At 27.9% G+C, this 19,406-nt stretch overlaps 1 protein-coding gene across 8 annotated transcripts in view; it reads right to left on the bottom strand.

Moving 5' to 3' along the window:
• Positions 1-18,809, bottom strand: part of LOC135923629 (uncharacterized) — a 41,190-nt gene extending 22,381 nt beyond the window's left edge. For 5 of the 8 annotated variants that reach the window (XM_065458478.1, XM_065458481.1, XM_065458480.1 and 2 more), the window contains exons 1-7: positions 18,666-18,809; positions 17,869-18,202; positions 17,287-17,735; positions 16,411-17,110; positions 16,312-16,343; positions 9,076-9,174; positions 2,814-2,963 (exon numbers count right to left, since the gene is read on the bottom strand). In XM_065458478.1, coding sequence (XP_065314550.1) covers positions 2,814-2,963; positions 9,076-9,174; positions 16,312-16,343; positions 16,411-17,110; positions 17,287-17,735; positions 17,869-18,202; positions 18,666-18,765 — 1,864 coding nt within the window. In that variant the 5' untranslated portion in view covers positions 18,766-18,809. Of the gene's footprint in view, positions 1-2,813; positions 2,964-6,203; positions 6,326-8,474; positions 8,571-9,075; positions 9,175-16,311; positions 16,344-16,410; positions 17,111-17,286; positions 17,736-17,868; positions 18,203-18,665 lie in introns of those variants that run through there. The other 3 variants (XM_065458479.1, XM_065458483.1, XM_065458477.1) reach the window with 3 other exon arrangements.
• Positions 18,810-19,406: the final 597 nt, after the last annotated feature.

Genomic DNA, 19,406 nt, shown 5'->3' with positions numbered 1-19,406 from the left:
CGATCCCCATGCAATCTCCACCATTCTAGCGGGCTCTTATTAGAAGTGATGCTTAATTTATTAAGATATGTTTCAACCTCACATACTGATGAGATGATATTTTGTTTAAAAATTCTATCCATATTTGATTGTACTATTAAGTTAATTGTTGTTGTATCGATATTATATTATACCTTGCAATCAATATATATATACCCTTAAATTTTTGTAATAGATTTGTTGTATCTATGTTATATGACGCAAGTAATTGTTCAAAAAATTGCACTTTTACTCTAGGATCTTATATGGTTAATATTATGGTTTCAATATTTGTTTGGTTATATTAATTTTCTATTTTGTTAATAGCATTGATAGTTTTTATGAAATCGCGGCCAAATGAATTTATATGTTCTAATAAAGAAACATAAAAAGGGATGCCAAGATTTAAAGTAGGATATAAAATCAAAAAAGGTCTTTAATTTGTTTTGTATAGTTATTAAAGTCCTCCTATAAAATTAATTCATCTGCCAGGAGTAAAATAATATGGGAGACACTCCAGAAAAATGTTTTGACTTTTACATAACACCAAAAATGATTGAAGAGATTATTTATCATACCAATGAAAAAATTAAAATTATAAGTAATAACTATACTGACCAATATGAAAGTTCTACTAAAGAAGTTGGTGCAATAGAATTCAAGGCAATTGGGAATTATATATTTAGCTGGAATTTTTAAATCTAACCATCAAAATAAAATAATTATATTTATTAGTTAACTTTGTTGGGGAGTTTCCCTTTCATCAGAAAATATAACTTATGATATGATTTATGAATATATAAAAAATAGGAAATAAAATAAGGTAAAATGAAATGATATTCATTAGGAAAATTTAATTCCTTCTTTTTTATTATTTACTTACGATTTACGAATATTAACGAAAAAATTAAATATTTACAAAAAATTAAATATTTATAAATAAATAATTTCGAATAATTTCGATTATATGAATAATACAAATAATTCGAATCGAATAATCAAAAGTTTACTATTCGACGAAATTTTTCCTCATTATTCATATTCGATTCGAAATTTCGAATCTAATAATTGTGCTATTCCTATTACTAAAATACGAACTGAATTGAATTTCGAATAACATATAATTCGTTTTAGGCCTATTAACAATGTAAAACCCTATACGATAATTTTTTAAATAAAAAAATTTTATCAAGAGAAGATCTGATAATGATAAGATTATACCATGAGAGGAAAAATTGAAATGCTCCAAGTTTAATTGCTAAATTCCCTAGGAATAAGTGGAATATTCATCAAGTTCAATGAGCTTTAAAGAGACCTCAAAAAATTGATTTCATATACTGGAGAATTATTAGCCTACTACCTTTTTAATCTTGCAAACTTGAAAGAAAAATTGGTAAAATATGGCCCTTAAATTCGTAAGAAATAGTCAAATTGACGTTGATTGTTAGGTGTTATAGAAGAAAAAGGGAATAGATTAACATATTACATTAATTATATTTATTATTTAAATAATTCTATAAGATCTCAAAGTATGCTTTGTGCTCTGCATTATAATTTAGAAATAAATTTGAAAAAAAGCAAGTCCTACTATAGACTAGTATAATGGGAACCTGTCTGACAATTTATTAATAAATAAAAAATGAGGGTTAGTTATTTTTTGTCAAATATTTGTATTTCAAATTTTCTAAAAAACGACTTAATCTAATTATTAAAAAAATTGAGGATACTAAATTCTTAATATTTTTAAAATAAAATACGAACTTTCATAAATAGCAAGTGACGTATTTAAGAGTTATAAAGATTTTAAAACGCTACGTTATAAATATGGAAACATTAATTAAGCTCGTTCTCTAGTTTCTCTAGTTTTTTGGAAAAGATTTGAACTTGCTAAATAGGTAAGAATATAGGAGAAGAGAATCTAAATAATTTCCTTAACGAAATAGAATTAAAGGTACCAAACTTATAGTTTCCGAAATATTTAAAAAAATATATAAATTAATGAAGAACTCCTTATCATAAAATAAATGGACAAGTAGCAAAGGTATTTTAAAAATTTATATTAATTATATCAACCATTTGTAAAATATAAATCACTATTGCATTCACTGTAATGCATTCGCTATAATGCATTCGCTATAATGCATTCGCTATAATGCATTCGCTATAATGCATTCGCTATAATGCATTCGCTATAATTCTTCGCGGTACCACATTCGTTATAAAGCATTTGAGGTAATATATTCGCTATAATGCACTCGCCACAATGCATACGCATTATTATTTACGATGTAATGCATTCGCGATATTAATTTTGCGGTAATAGATTTTTTCTAATAGATTCACTTTAAGGCATTTGTGGTAATGTTTTCACTATAATGCATTCGTTATATTGTTTAAGCGATAATTCATTGGCGACAAAGCATTCGAGGTAATGCATTTGCGATATTACATTTCGCGGAAAAAATTTTGCATTGATGATGTGATACGATATAACTATGTAAACTACAATATTTTACCCTGTATTGCATGGACCTACTAATAACATAAACCAATCTGTTTTTGTATGGTCTAACCCGAAGATCGCTAGTAAAAGAATAGATTGGGCTCAGCCAGTTAGTATTTTTCTCTTTAAATGTTATTAAGGGTCCGGCTGGAAAATTTTGAGGGGGACATGAGCAAAATGTTTTTTTAGATGGATTGAAAATTTTTCTAAATGGATAGGCTCGGGCTAGGCCGTTGATTTTTAGCAGTAAAGTAACAAAAAAATATTTTATTTAATCATTATAGTAAATTACCTCGGACATCTCCAAAACCGGTTACATAACACAACGAGTATGTCAAAATTGTGGTTTTATTAGAAATTAAGCATATGGGTGATACAAACTTATTGAAATCTACTGGTTTATCCATTTTGATTAGAACTATATCATGGTCATACCTTTTGCCTTAAAAATATAGTTAATTTTTATTTTTTTTATAAATGAAATATAAAAAAATGAAATTAAAATTTTGAAAATAATAAATTTATTAAAAAGATCGGAAATCTAACATTTAAAACCAATATTTTAAATATAATTTTAAAAATTAATTAAATTATATATAAGTTATCATATATGCAGTTTAATGTTATTTTAATTACTTTATAAAATTTAGATTTTTAAGAAAAAGGAAAAAGACAATAGTGTTTTATGTTTTTCAAAACTTAAATTTTTTTTCCATTTCTCTTTATTATCAAATTAATATATTTTTTATTCAATTATTTTGTACATTTTATTCAATAATATTTGCTTACCTAAAATTTGGGAATTCATCTGGGTTAAAAAAATGGATAATAATACAATAATCAATGCATTGGAATAATTATTCTGGGGGAAGGAGGATAGTTTCTCAAGATTCGAATAAAGCTCACCAGGGGCGTTAAAGGGTAGCAAAAATGTAGTGGAAATGGCAAAAACAAGGCCTATAACGAGATGGAAAATTGAACTTGAAAGGAGGAGATAAAGTAATTTAAAAATTGGCAAAAGGCAGGGGTAAAAAACGAGTGGAAGGATCATGCAGCGTTAGAGAGGAAGATAACATAAGTCTGAAACGGCAGCATGAGGGGATCGAAATTTGGCAAAATACTTTTAAAGTCTTCTAAACGTTAGAAATCTATGAGATCCATTAAGTTCCAATTCCAAGGTTTACCAACATGATTGGCTGTTATACCGTTAATAAAGTAAAGTCTGAAATTCAAAAGATAAAAGGCAAAACTATGGTATAAGAGGGTTATGTGCAATTATTTTATGTTTGTACGAATTTCACTTTACTGAGAAATGCGATCAGAGACTCAAAGCCGTTTTCCATATATGTTGGGCTATATCAAGGGTCAGAGTTAAGCCCTTTCTCTTCATACTAATCCTCTATACTATAACTTAGGACATGCAAAGGCCTACACCATGATCAAGGATATATGTAGATGACTTTGTGATATGTGAGGAAACCAAAGTGATGGCAGCTCAACGGACTAAGTGTTTGGACAGTTAGGATAGCGAAACATGACCCCCGCGTCAGCTTTTCAAAGATAGTGTATCTGGCAACCATCGTTGCTGGCCGATCGATGTAAAGGAACTATGAAACTACTCCATCTTCGAAAGTTGGAAGAGTTAAGCTCTCTTGGGTCTAAGATACATTAAGAGGATTTGTCATGAGAAATCAACCCCAGGATGCAGAAAAGTTAGAAAAAATGAAGAGTCTACCAGAGGGTGCTTTGAGACAGGAAGATACCAATGTGGCTTAGAGGTAAGGTCTATCAAACTATCGTAAGACTAGTATTGTTGTATTGTGAAGCTAGGACATTACGACCATCCGAAAAGAGGATGTTGGATTTAACTAAAAGGCGAATAATCCGATGGAGCCAAGATATGATCGATGATATCCTAAGAAAGAAGATGAGGATACCTTTCTTGTCGTGAAAGATAAAAGAGCAGACTGAGATGTTATGGATATAATGTGCGAATGACCTACTTATTTAACGTGAATCGGCCTTTTCTCAATCTTGAAGTTACAGGCCATCAAATTAGATGCAGGTCACGAATAATTTTGATTTATCAAATCTGCAAGGACATGTTGGATAAGAAAATTGTTATTAATATGGCCTAAATCCGAGCCATATGGAAGGATAAGAGGCGTTTTAAAGACCCTTACTAGTTTTGGGTTTAGTTTGATGAAGAAGGAAGAAGACTTACCTTTCCTCCTACATTTATTTCTGAACTTTAAAATTATATGTTAATTACAATAAATATGAACTATTATATTTCTTTTTCTCCTTAATTTATATCATGATATTGTATGAAATTTGATATAGCATTATATCATAGGCGTAGCCATGGAGGGGAGATAAGAGAAATTTCACCCTTCAGAAATTGCCCTATTCTCTTGAATATCATTTTAAGCTAATAAAATAATTCTACCCTTCCCCCATTTGCCTCCATTCTTCTCTCCCCCCAAAATCTATACAATATATCACTATAAACATTTGTGAGAAAAAAATAAGCAAAAGTTAATAATTTTTAAGATAATTTACTATAATTCAAAATTTTTAAAATGTAGCATAGCCAAAGGCCTGCAATATGTGAACTTAAAGACGTCCAATAGTGGGGAAAATCCCAGCCCTAAAACTCCGTCCTTCCCCCACCCCTAGTAAAATCCTGGATAGGCCTATGATTATATTATATAAGATGATTTTATTTGACTAAATATAAATGTTCCTCTTGTAATATTCTTTCCATTAAAAATATGTAAGTGAGCACATCATCATAATTAGCCTTTGGAGTAAGTAGCACTTTTTTTTTCTTTGATCAATTTTTTATGAAATTTAATAAGACACTAACATTAATAGAGTTTCAAACGAAAGGTAAAATAAAGGCAGGCCAAATGATCAATATTGATAAATTGCTTCACTCGATATTCCTAACGGCTTCTTCGAGATTTCAGCCATAACAAGTCATAAACATCTTCCTTATTATATACTCTTCCATCAAATCATTTGTTTTCATAATTACAAGATATTAACTAGATATATAGATTAGAGCCATGTAAGAACCTGTCCATTTCTGAGATAAGTCTAAGTTTGGTCCATCAAAAGTAAGATTAGACCAGGTCAAACTTTTTAACACAGATTAGAAAGGAATCTGCCTTATTTAATATTTTAACTTACAATTGTTTGGAAAACGAAACAAAAAAAATCTAAGATCGGTTTGGACCTGCAAAAAAATCTTGAGGCAAATGTTATCCAAAACCTTCCCCTCATATTTATTAAAAATTAAATTAACAACCTATCTAATACATATAATAATGTTATACCTTGATTCCTATTCCTATCTACTTAACTGATTAATAATATTATTTAAAGGTTGTGATAGATCTCTTATTAATCATTTTAAAAGCGCCAAAATGGGTGGGGGCGAAGTGCCTAGCATCTTCACATTGAAAAATTGGCAACTTTTAAATTTTATATTTTCATGCTTCCTAAATTTGATTTAAAAAAATTTGGATGAATCTAAAGTTACTAAACTATTTAATATCACTTATAACTAAATAAAAAATGTAATTTAGTCTTTTCAACACTTTTGTCAACACCCCATATATAAAAATAAATCTTTTGTATCCCTAAATAAATAGGCCAGTGATGCCTCTGTTTTTACTTAAGCTATAATCTTTGTGATAAATAACATCCTCTATTCTTCTAATTTGTTCATTTTCATGTTTTTGTCTTTCCACTACTGTCGTTCCCAAATGAATCGTAAATCGTGTATAGTCAAATGATCTTGAAAAATATATATTTATTTGAAATAAATATACCTTTAAAAGGTTAAAAATATTGTCAATATTTTTACAATAATCCAGGATTTTGGTAAATATAAGTATGTTAGAAAGTCTTATTGTATATAATATTTGTTAAAAAGTATATTTTATTAATTTTGAATGAATATCGAAAAGAAATATTATAACCCATAGATAAATTTTAACATTTACAAAGTCTGCCAGTTTATGATAAAGGGTTTAAAGTTCTATCACATTTAATTGCTAAAAGCATTCATCTGCTATTCTATAATTATTATTAATATTTTTTTAAGTGGTAAGCTTAAAAACATATTTAAAAACATATTTAATTCAATTGGTTTCGGTTGTGAAAATTTAGTGGTAATAGTACTAATCATATTGGTTAATCACTAAATTAAAATTTCCAAGCTCAATTCTTATAAAATTTTATTTACGTTATTTCTAAGTTATATGTGTTTTCTTTGTACATATGGCCCTCTATACCAACTTGTGGATTTTCAAACACTAAACTAACTTACTGTGAAGCTCCTCGTATGGGGTACTACCTATTTTTTATCTAATTTGCTGGACTTATCATTCCTCTTTTGTATACAACATTAGAAGGAAATGTGCCTAAATCACGTGTCATTAAATTTTTTCAAATTGAATTGAACTATATAAGGATGAATACTCCTCCTGTAGCTAATTCTAAACAGTGGCATCACTAGCCTTTAATATCTCAGGGGACTCAACTTTTTAAAAAAATTAGATTCTTTTTTTAGATTATGACTCTTTGTATGTATAAAAAAATTCCCAAATTTTAAGGGAGCTCTTCAAATTTTCTACAAGCTCGAGACCCAGTGTGCTCTCTCCCTCCAGACGCCACTGATTCTGATATAACATGATAAAGACATTTTCACTATAAGAACATTTGAAAAATATCAATTAGTATGGAAAACGGTTCACGAAATTATATAAAAAGGTTAAAAAGTTCTCAAGAAAAAACGATTCTACATCTACTTACAAAAAATGGTCGGCATTTAGTGACAATTAAGATAGATGGTAGATTGCTTAGTGGGTGAATATAAACTGTTAAACCTTAATGAAATAGAATCTAAGTAAAACTCTAGAATTGGCAGAACTGTTTCAAAAGTGCAATAAAGAATTGCATGCAATTTATCAATATTAGTTCTCTATAAAGTATGCATATTTATAATATCTTTTATAGGTTACTTATTTTTATTTCTTAAGACCAATAAAACCGCTATCAAGCCTCCAAAAGCAAAAAAAGACTAATATGGAAAAAGGATAAAATCTGTGATGTATTACTCTGGTCTAACGTTTTTCAGCGATGAATCATTATTTGTTTTGGAATGTTCAAAGGCAAAATCTTTGATATGAAAGAAAAAAAAAACCCTAATTTGAATTTTATTTTTTAAATTCCCATCAAACTTCATAGCTTGGAGGGTGAGAAAAAAAATTCTAAGGAAATATCTGTAAAATCAATGAAATTATAAATTAATTAGAATATCAGATTTTATTATTAATTAAATCATTCAAAATTGGTGCTGTAAATGTTACTTCAAACAAGAAACGAAAGAATGCCTTACCATTGCTCGCTACCTTGTGAAAATAGGAACGCGCATTATTGGCTATTCAAAAAAGTAACGCGTTAGGCGTTACTCACTTAAAAAATTTAATTTTATATACAAATACAAAAAAAATAAATTTTTCTCCTACATATAATATAAATAAAATATAAAATTATGCAAAAAATAATATATTATAAAATAAGATCATTTTATAATTTGTTTTCCTATAATATAAAAATAATTTATTAAAAGTAGTGTTAAAGTAACTAGTTACTGACAACTGGTTACATTTTTACAAAAAAAATAACTTTAACTAGTTACATTGAAAATTTATAAATAATAACTATAACTAGTTATATTTTTTGGTATGTAACTGCTAAAAGTAACTAGTTTTTTAAAATAATAATATATATATTGTTATATATATATTCAAATATATAATTAATTTTATAGTGAATTAATTTTAAATTAAAATTATTAATTAAAAATTTTGATTTAAATATATGATTCTGTATACGGGTCTTTTTATATAGTTAATATTGAATCAGACAGATACAGAATTAAGCCGTAGCCTGGATTTTGAGAGCGGGTAAGCACTATTATGTGGTATTAGCCCCATAAATTTTAGTGGTAGGTCCATCTATTGTAAGCCTTTGGCTATGTTGTATTTTTATAAAAATAATTTTGGGTTTTCAGTCTTTTTTTTTAAATTGTGAATTATAGTTGTTATTTAAAAAATGCCGTTTGTTTAATAACACTATGCCTTCAAGAAGAAACTTTATATTTCAGCATCTAAGTCTTCCACAGCCAAGCTTTGGAAACACATCTCTGTAAGATTATTTTAACATAACTTCTCTTTAATAATTGTACAAAATTAGTTAGATGTACATGTAACAAGATTTTTGTTTAGCTAAATGTTATATAGAATTATCACTTAAATTAAACTAACTTAACTAAATAACTTTGACTACCTTTCTAGACACTGAATATGTTTTTGTCATGCATTAAATTTAATAGGAACACAAAATACCAACAAGATCCTTCTAGAAAATGATTATTATAAAAAATCATATAACATTGCCATATCAAAATGCTAACCTATGTGGAATTTACAAAATAAATCTGCGCCATCATCTTAACTAATTAAAAGAGGAATTATTACTTTTTATTAAATATAATGTTGTCTTTTCACCAAGTCCTCCCGTAGGACTTTTTCTCTGTCTAGAGAGGCTTCTATTTGAAGAGGAACAATAAGCGCGTCCTTTTGGAAAGAAATTTTGAAAATAATTTATTGCTAAAGGCAAATAAATAAAATTTACAATTAGTGCAAATATACATAATATTCTTTTATTTTATTTCGGTGCAAAAATATTCTACTCTCCTCATTTTTTTTCAGTTATAATTATATTTTTATATAAATAAATTGTATATTTACTTTTAAATACCTTTGATTAAGATTTGTAAATCTTAGATATTTTTGTATTAAATAAAAAAATGAATCGTTAGATAAATGATTTATAAAGACTTATATACTTTTGAAATAAAACCATAACTAGTAACTAGTTACACTATAAAAATATAACTAGTAACTGTAACCAGTTACTTTTTATGAATGTAACTAGTAACTGCAACTAGCGTTTCAAAAGTAACTTTTAATAACACTAATTATAAGATAAGCTATGTTTGTAATAAATTTTTATTTATTTTTAACAACAATTGATTTTCAAATTTTAAATTTCGCTGTGCTTACACAAGTTAAACTCACGCAGAGGTTGGGAGGGTGTATTATATTTAATAAATAAATAAAAATTAAAGAATAATCTTTATTTTGAAAAAAGTTTCTTCAAAAGAATCTTCATTCAGATCCTCATTCAATTTTTTTTATCTTTATCATAAAATAAACTGTGTGTGTGTGTTTTTTTTTTAAAGGAATCAAGTCTGCCTTTTTTATCAAAATCTTCTCTCAAACAGGAAATAAGTTCAAGCTTCCTTCCTTCGTTGACATCTAATTTTACCAGGGTCAATCTGATTTAAATAGCGAGTGAATTATTGCTGATAATATATATATATCTTTATAGATGTGTCCTCATCTATTGAAATAAATAATCATCAAAATATATATTGTAAAAAATGAAATTATTCAAAACCATTTTTTTAATTTTTAATATTATAATAGTTATCATGTGGGAGCAGGGTTGCCATGTCTCCCCCCATCAGTGGGAGTCTCCCACAATTTTTTTGTTTACCCACATACATCTCACTCCCACAAAACTCCCACAATTAGAAATCTCCCACAAAAAGCTCCCACAAAAAGCTCCCACAATTTTTTAATTTCTCCCACAATTTTTTTTTAGCATTTTAATGTTTTTAATATATAAATAATAATTTTGAGAGACAGTATTTGATTATTTTTATATTTTTAAAATAAATTTTAAATATAATATGTCTAGTTCTTCTTCTTTTATTTTATTTTTCCGCTCTAAAATATATTTTTTATAAAATTCTCCAATTCTCCACTCGACATTTTCAAAATTTTTGTGTTAGAAAGAATAGAAGTTAGAACAGTATGTATAATTATTATAAATATATTTTAAATTACTTAATATATTTTATATCGTTATCTAGAATTGCAGTGCTCCACTCGACATTTTCAAAATTTTTGTATTAGAAGAATAGAACTTTTAGAAGTGGATATTATATCCCATATACCAAACAGATTTAAGTAATAAAATGTTCTATTTTGCTAAAAAAAAATTTCGAGGATGAAATGTCAGAAGCATATTTGGGATTAGTTTCACATGAAGGAAATCTACTTCATGTACTTAATATTCAGTTGCAATCAGAAGATTCTTTATTGATAAAGATTCACAAAATCATGCTACAGCTCTGTTCATCTCTACAGTTAAAAATAGATAATAAATTTTATGGCGCTATTGCTAAAAATATCATATTAAAATATTCAAATATTACTATAATTAACGTATTTTTAAATGAAGCAAATATTTTTATTAAGACAATTTTGGAATATTTACAATCAAGATTTGATTTTAATAACTCTATTTACAAGTGTATAAATATTATGAACTTGGAACAGATATTAAAATTACCGATAGACATTGAAGCCTTGTTTGAAGAGATTGTAATTTTTTCCATTTTTATGATTCGCCAGAATATTAGATGGTCTAAAAGCAGAGGAGAAATGGGTGGAATTTTTTCGTAATAACGATAAATCCCCATGCTTGGAAAAAATTTGCGAGTATGTTTTCTCCTTACCTCATTCTAATGCCTCATCGGAGCGCATTTTTAGCCTGATGAGGACTGCCTGGAGAAAGGAGAGAAATCGAATTGCTTTAACAACATTAGAGGCTGAGTTAATGGTTAAACAAAATTAATAAATGTCATGCCAGGAATTTTATAAATATCTTAATAACGACGGTAAACGTTTAGTTCCATTATTTAAATCTCAAATAAAATATAATTAACTATAACTATTTGACTTTCTATATTTTATAAAATCTTATTTATACATTTGCATAAAATCAAATAAATTTATTTTTTACATTGTAAAATTTTTTTTTATAATAAATTTAATATATTTAAAAATGTTTGAAAAATATATAATAATACTATTAAAAAAAAGAACGGAGATGGTGTGATGCAGGGAAACAAAAATGAAAAAGGGACGTAAGCGTTGTCTATGATAGCTCTTTGGCTAGAAGGCTACCATAGAAACTGATATAATTAGCTTTGTGAATCGCTATGGATAATCGTTGACGAAGAAAAAAACCCTCTCGGGGTTCTTCTGAGAGTTTGCTGATTTGTGATCCTAATTTTTTGAAAAATGCTAAGGCGAGTTTGCCGAAGGTGCCAAGAGTGGTTGATATGATTGGGATGAAGCAATGATCGTTTATTATTTCTGTGTATTTAGAAATTTTAAGTTGTTCCTTCTGGTCAAGGATGTTGATGGCGTGGTTGGATGGGGCCAAGGGGTCAATACAGGAATAGTCCCATACCAAAAGTTGGCCTCTCCTCCATGGGATTTGAGAGATCCCATCAGGACGTTTACCGTCAGATCTAAAAAGACCCTGTGGTTCTAACGTGGAAGGAATTTGGGCGGATTTCAGAGCATGTTGGATGATTGTATTACATTGCTTGTGTCTGATGAATCGTCCATTGCAGGATCGACAATGTAAACTATGTCTACCCTTCGAGTCAACTGGCGAGTTGCACCCTGAGCAGATGTGGGGGTGAGTGATGGAACAATTTAGACGAATGCCGATGGCATGGGTAAATTCATTGTTGGATAGTTGAAGCTGAAGATTGGTAGATGGGATGGCCTCAAGAAACTCATGTCGCGTACCATTGAGCAAGGAAGAGAATAGGGTGGGGTCGGTAGATTGCATGCTAGATAAGAGAGTTTCAACGCAGCGAGCAACCACTGGTGCATCCCAGTCTTTCTGTTTATGGGTTGTGGGGGGATGAGAATCAGCATTGATCCTTGTTTTCCAAATATCCATAGCCACGATTAAGGAAAGGTCTTCTTTAGAATTATGGGCGGATGTTATTGGCTTTGTCAAGAGACTACTCGATATGAAAGTAGTTGTTGCTAAGTCAAGTGGAGATCTGATGCCGAGACCACCAAATTTGGTTGGAAGAGTTGCTTGGGCCCAAGCAGTTTCGTTGAATCTGATATTTACTATTTTTTCGGTTAAGTCCTTTATTCCTTTTTCGTAAGTTTGGAGAGGAATAGGATATTTAAAAATTGGAGTTGACCGAAGTGCGTAAAGAATCCTTGGTATAAAAAAGAAATTTTTTAGCAAAAAAAAGGACTTGTGTGATGGAAGAAGTGTAAAGATGTCCTCCAGTTTAAGGAGTATGTCAAGTGAGGAATGAAGAAAGGTGCTTATTGCCTCGTGTCCTCCAACAGGCGATCCTAGATGTGTTAATTCAACGCTTGATGTGAATTTGAAATCGTGAGTGTTGGGAGCATTAGAATTTAAAAGTGAGAATTCAGATTTGCTCTGGTTAAGCGAAAGTCCAATGGCTGTGCCCATTTCTTTAATTATGGTGACTGCTTTGGCAATTTCACTACTGGCACCACTCAAGATTCCATCATCAATATACCAAGCGTGGAGCGATAGAGTACATGAAGAGTTTATTGATTTTATCATGTCATTGATTCCAAGACTAAAGAGAAGGGATCCGAGAGGGTCACCTTGTTGGATACCCTCAACAGAAAGTATCTTTTCTTTGTTGAATTGTAAGATTGTTGGTGATTGGTAGCAAGAGAAAAGAAATTTGGTATAAGCTGGGAAATGGAAGCAAGTTGAATGTAGGAACGTATTTTGAATATTTTGGCAAATCATAAAAATAAAGAAGCATTACAATCTCCTCAAACATGACATCATATTAAATCTTAATAATTATCCGATAATAGTAATAATATTCTTACTTTGGTATTTCTGCAGCATAATTTAGTGAACCTTTATTAAATTATATTCTTCTGATTGCAACTGCATATTAACAGTATATAGTAGATTTCCTATATGTAAAATTCCTAAATAAACTTTTGCAATTTATTTTTGAAAATTTTTTTCAAAATATTAGGACAGCTTTTATAATCTATTTATTTTTTAAAGGTTTGTAAAATTTTAAAATTCTACGATGGCGCGTATTAGGAGGAACCTGTCAACCAACATTATGCTGACTCAATTCTGTAAATACACTCTGGTTTTTGCCAAATTCACTGAGGAATTATCAGATCAGAAAGCTGCCATGCAATACATTGGTAATGCCAAATCTGCCATATTTACCATTATATATGGTTAGCTATGTCTTTGGATATTTCATATCTGGAGAAAAAATTTTTAATAGTTTTATTGAAATGACATTAATTTTGTTGAAATAGGGGAGGATCAAGGGAAATGTTTTGATATCTCCTTATTAGATGCATCTGTTAGAATTGCATATGTTTGCACATCTTTCAAATCGTCAAGAATTGACCTTCTGGATTTATATCCTAAAACATTGATGATAGCCTTGCTCATTTGTGTTCTACAAAGTATACTTTTCATTTATATTAGTCGTTAAATATTATGGGGAAAGATTCTACCAACATTGTGATATTAAGTAGCTCTCTGAATGTTGTACTGCATGATAGATATTTACCATTTCCGCAACTGTAATTGCATCTGTATTATTTCTTATTTTTGAAGAATATTTTTGTTTTGCAATAGATGTTGATAAACTGCCCTGTACTGATTTATGCTTTGAAGATTTTTGATGCCTCAAAATATCATATTCCCTTCCCCCATTGTATTAACTAAATACTATAGAACAACTTCCCCGCACTGATTATAATTATTTTTTACATTGTAAATTTAAAATTGTTTGTTTTTTTATGAAATCTTATTTATATATTAGCATAAAATATATTTTTTTACATTGTAAAATTACAATTTTTTTATAAAATTTTATCTTGTTTACATTCTTTTGTATTTAAAAAAGATCGTTGGTTATTATTTTTAAACAAAATTAATATATTATAATAAATCAATGTTATTTTAATAATAAAGATAGTATTTAAGAAATTTTGTATCGTACTATAATTACCTATTTTGAAAATTGAAAAATAGTTGGCTATTTTATTTTGAAAAATAGTTGGCTATTTTATTTTGAAAAATAGTTGGCTATTTTATTTTGAAAAATAGTTGGCTATTTTATTTTGAAAAATAGTTGGCTATTTTATTTTGAAAAATAATTACCTATTTTATTTTGGAAAATAGATTCGATTTTATATTTATAAAAAATAATAAGCGGATAACTAAGTCAATTCTAAATCCCGGTTAGCAATTTTTAAATTTCTCCCATAATTTTTATATTACTCCCACAAAATACCGAATTTCTCCCACAATTTGAAAATTTTGACCTGGCAACCCTGTGTGGGAGTGAGATATTCCAATGCATTTTTTCTTCTCTCTCTAAAATCGAGAGAGCCGTAGAAACAGGTTCCATAACTTATAAAATCATATATGTAGCCATATAATATTCATAAAAAATCTTTGTAATTTGGATTTATCGCATGATTATTCAAATTTGTGGGTAATTTACACTTTCAGAATGTAAACTTTGTACCCTTCGTTTTCTTTATTAGTGTTAAAAATGTTTCACATTGGAACCAGGGCAGGCTAAACTCATCTTCATCTGAAGAAAATGTACAACTGACATAATAAAATAAATTATAATTAGTGAATAATAATTTAAATTAACATATACTTTGATTGATGCAATATTAATTAGATTTACAATCTTGACTGAAAATTTAACAATGAAAATTTAAAATGAAAATGAAGGACTTTTGTGGTTGATATGAATTAAAAACTCGACTTGTTTATTTTTAAAATTTAAAATATAAATAAAATAATTTTATAATGCAATAAAATATGTTTTTTCCATATTTTTTAAAAAAAGAAGTAGCGGGTAAAGTTTTGCATCACCGTCACTCAAAAAAAATAAATGAAAAGGTAACTTCCGTTATTTTTTTGAAGTTACGCTACAGCCATATACAAAATGTGTGATCCGCAAGCGGAATTTATCTTACAGCAAAACAATAACATCATTCATCAAAATTAACTAAATATTTATATTAGATAATAATATTATAATATTTGAATGGTCTGTGAATATTCCTGACTTATTTTTTTAAAGTCCAGACCGAAATTTCTTTGTTTTAAGTTAAAAAAAGAAAATTTTTAACCCGGGTCGGAAATTTTTTTTCAAAAAATTATAAGGGTCAGACTTAAAATTATAACCTGGGCAGAAAAATAAAGAAAGAAAGAAAAAAGAAAGAAAGAAAGAAAGAAAGAAAGAAAGAAAGAAAGAAAGAAAGAAAGAAAGAAAGAAAGAAAGAAAGAAAGAAAGAAAGAAAGAAAGAAAGAAAGAAAGAAAGAAAGAAAGAAAGAAAGAAAGAAAGAAAGAAAGAAAGAAAGAAAGAAAAACTTAGGATCGGCCTATACAATTAGTACCTCTGCTGGTTTCTGATAAATGTAAAGATAACTATAAGTAAAAATATGTCTTTCGTTTGGGCCAAAAGTAGAACTCTACGTAAAAATATAAAATTTAGTCCGAGTTCAAGCTTATAAAATTTTTTAGACCAAGGTCAAATTTTTAAAAAAATCGACATAGTTTTTATTTTATCAAAATACATTTAATTTACATTATTCAATTAAAAATTTCCAGTAGAGTTCCGGCCTATAAGAATAAAATTTTTTAACTTAGCCAGGATCGTGATAAAAAATAGCTTGAGCTGAATCGGGCCAAAAATAAAATTTATTTTTCAAAGCTCTTAATATTCATAAATAGCCGAATTATTTATAAATAACACTATTATAGTATTTACTATACTTGACCAGTGCTGATTGTTTTCCAAACCTGAAATCCCATCAATTTTAGAATATAACAATAAAATATCATAATGTAATTCAAAGTATTTTTCTACCTCTTTTTTCTGTTTATGCTTGCATGATTGATTTTATCTTCTCTGTTAAAACAATGTTGAGCCGATATAATCCAAATCTCATTTATCAGCGAACCTCCACATCCGTGTCTGCCTCTCATTCTAATACTTACTTGCCAGGGCCAGGCTCCAGGAGGAGAGGGCATTCCTCCTACTATTCTCTGACTATTAATTGTATCGTATCGACTTTTGGAAATATTGTAATACCAAAGATAATCAAATATTTCTTTATTAGACTTCTCACTATATTCCTCTATGTCAGAAGCTAGTTCATCATCTTTCACAATGTCGTATCTATTTGAATTAGAAGAAGCTCTTTCATAATAGATATTGCTCTCATTACTATCAAAATCTTTGGTTTCTTCTACGTTTGAATTTGAAGATGTCAATTTAAATAAGGATCTTCCTTCCGCAATTTTGTTAAAAGATATATTACCATTATTTCCTTGTGGAAAATTTGTGGTTAAAAATTTGTTCAATTTTGCGTAATTTTCCTTATCATTTTCAGTGATTGAGACTCTTCCACATACACCTTCGAGGTTTTTTTTAGAAATTTTAGGAGAATAGGTCGCTTTGAGAAATAATTTTGTTCTTTCGGTTTTTAACAAAGTTTTACGCGAGATTTTAAATTGTGGGTTATTATTACGCGAATCTGATACTTGACTAATGACCGGATGAATATCTATAATGATGTTTAAATATATTTATGAATTATAACTATAAATTAATATATTACTTAACTTTGCTATATAAATATTTTTAGATAAATGGAAAAAATTATCTGAATATTTAAATTCAGTGTAAAAAGAATTATAAACATAATTTAAAAAACTATTTTAATAATAAATGAATGTATACTGTAATATTTGCAACTCTTTACATAAATATTGATATAATAGTAAGATAAACTAAGGCTATATTTATTGTATTTCCATCGATTGTTTTGGGCCATGGCACCATGACCTCTTGGGTTCAAATTTAGGCTTAGGAGAATTATTTTACCATCGGAATTGAGTAAATCAACAACTTCTCCCCTTATTTCATTATTATTTTTGTTGACTCTCGAAATTAAATCTTCTTCCATATTATTCTTCGCACTATTTGCCACGTTTTTAATATTACAAGGAGATATCTTGCCCAAATTATAACCCATGCCACCCATAATTGGTATGGTTTCACACTTAATCATTAGATTTCCTCCTTTAGATAAGTACGTCCTTATTTTATAAATAAAACCTTGATTTTCATATGTGGAATGCAGTTCTAGTGAAATGTTGCTAAAGGTTTTAGAACCAGTTTTGATTTTTCTTGATAAGTAAAATTAAAAATTAAATATTGTCATGTAAAAATATTGATTTAATTTATATTGGGTTAAATAATTAAAGATTGAGGTAACCAACAATAAAGTTTAATTTATAAGTATATTAAAAATTGTTTTACTTTACTGTAAGATATGATGGATTAACACTTCTCTGAGAGTTGATTTCTAATTTTAAATCTGTATCAATGTCGACTTCGTAAAGATTTATGTTGAGATCTAACCAATTATTTAGAATAGTGATTTCGTCCATAGATAAGATAGTTAAGTTTAATTCTATCATATTTTCATCTTTTAAGTTGAAATTAGGTTTAAAATGTTGACCTAACCTGATTTTGATAAATTCATCTTTAGAAATTTCGAAATAAATTGATTTGTGTTGGCTCCCTGTTCCAATTTTATACACACCAGATGGGCACATACAAGATATATCCAAAAAACTATGGTATACCACATCTATTTAATGGAAATAAATTTAAAGACTAAATTAATAATTCTCAAATAATATGAGATTAATCAAACTTAGACTTAATTGATTATTTAAAGGCAATTAATCTCTAGAGGGAGAGAATTCGTAAAAAGATTAATTTTATATTTTATTAGGATAATTCAAGGATCAAAAAATTATATTTGCTAGTAAGATAACTATTTTTGAATAGTGGTTAATTTTCATTGAAAATGGCAATCCTTAGAGGGTTGTTAAAAACTTCAATTTAGCCTATTTAAAACTGCTATACAATATTTTAGCCAAACATATATTTCCCAAGCTTCGAATTTAGTCATAATCGAAATTTATAACAAATTTATTGTTAATTTTGATATGTATTAATTAGAGCCTTATAAAAAGTTAGCCTGTCTGGACCCGATAATAAAATTGTTCTTTATATTGTAGAATTCGAGTTATTGATATGTAATTAACCTTTTTGGCATCCAGTTCGGGATTCAGCTATTACTACTTCCCATGTTAAAGAAGCCAACAATATCAATACAGTTATTCTATAAGGACTGGTTGGAGTCATTTAAATAATGGAATCTTTAAAAAATAAATATTATAAAAGTTTAAAATAAATATAAATAATTAAATACAAATTTGGTTATATAATATATATTTTTTACTCTTGAAATCATAAATTTCAAGGTCGTCTTCATTATATTACCATTGTTTCTATTTTTATATTATAAATTATATATAGTATATGCGTTTAATTAATTAAATAAATTATAAAGGGGATAAATTAATTTTATATCAAAAACTATTGTTATCATTAGAAAAATAATAGTTGTATAATATCTTAATTATCATACATAGAAAAAATGCCATAATTTGGAATAAATTAATTTCGTATTAAAATCTATTTAATTTTTTATTAAAGCAAGTAAAATTAAGGAGACCGGGAATCTTATGAACCCGATGTTCTTGCGAGCCTTGGGGTTTTCTTCTAGACTCAACTTTATTGGTTGATTTTGATTTAATCAATATGTATAACTAAATTATGCATATACGGCTATTTTTTTAAATATCGGATATCACATAAAATTTTTATAACAAAATATATTATTCATACCATCAAAAGTAATTTTTTAAATGCTGCAATTTATCAAAAATAAAAAATAATAAAGATTTTAAATATCCAATAACTATCTTATATAAAAGATTAAA

Source organism: Gordionus sp. m RMFG-2023, chromosome 2 (assembly GCF_954871325.1).
Source record: "Gordionus sp. m RMFG-2023 chromosome 2, tfGorSpeb1-WG-v2, whole genome shotgun sequence".
In the NCBI taxonomy this organism is placed as follows: Eukaryota; Metazoa; Nematomorpha; class Gordioida; order Chordodea; family Parachordodidae; genus Gordionus; species Gordionus sp. m RMFG-2023.
Note: the sequence above shows the minus strand (reverse complement) of the source record. Positions and strands in the feature narration are given on the sequence as shown.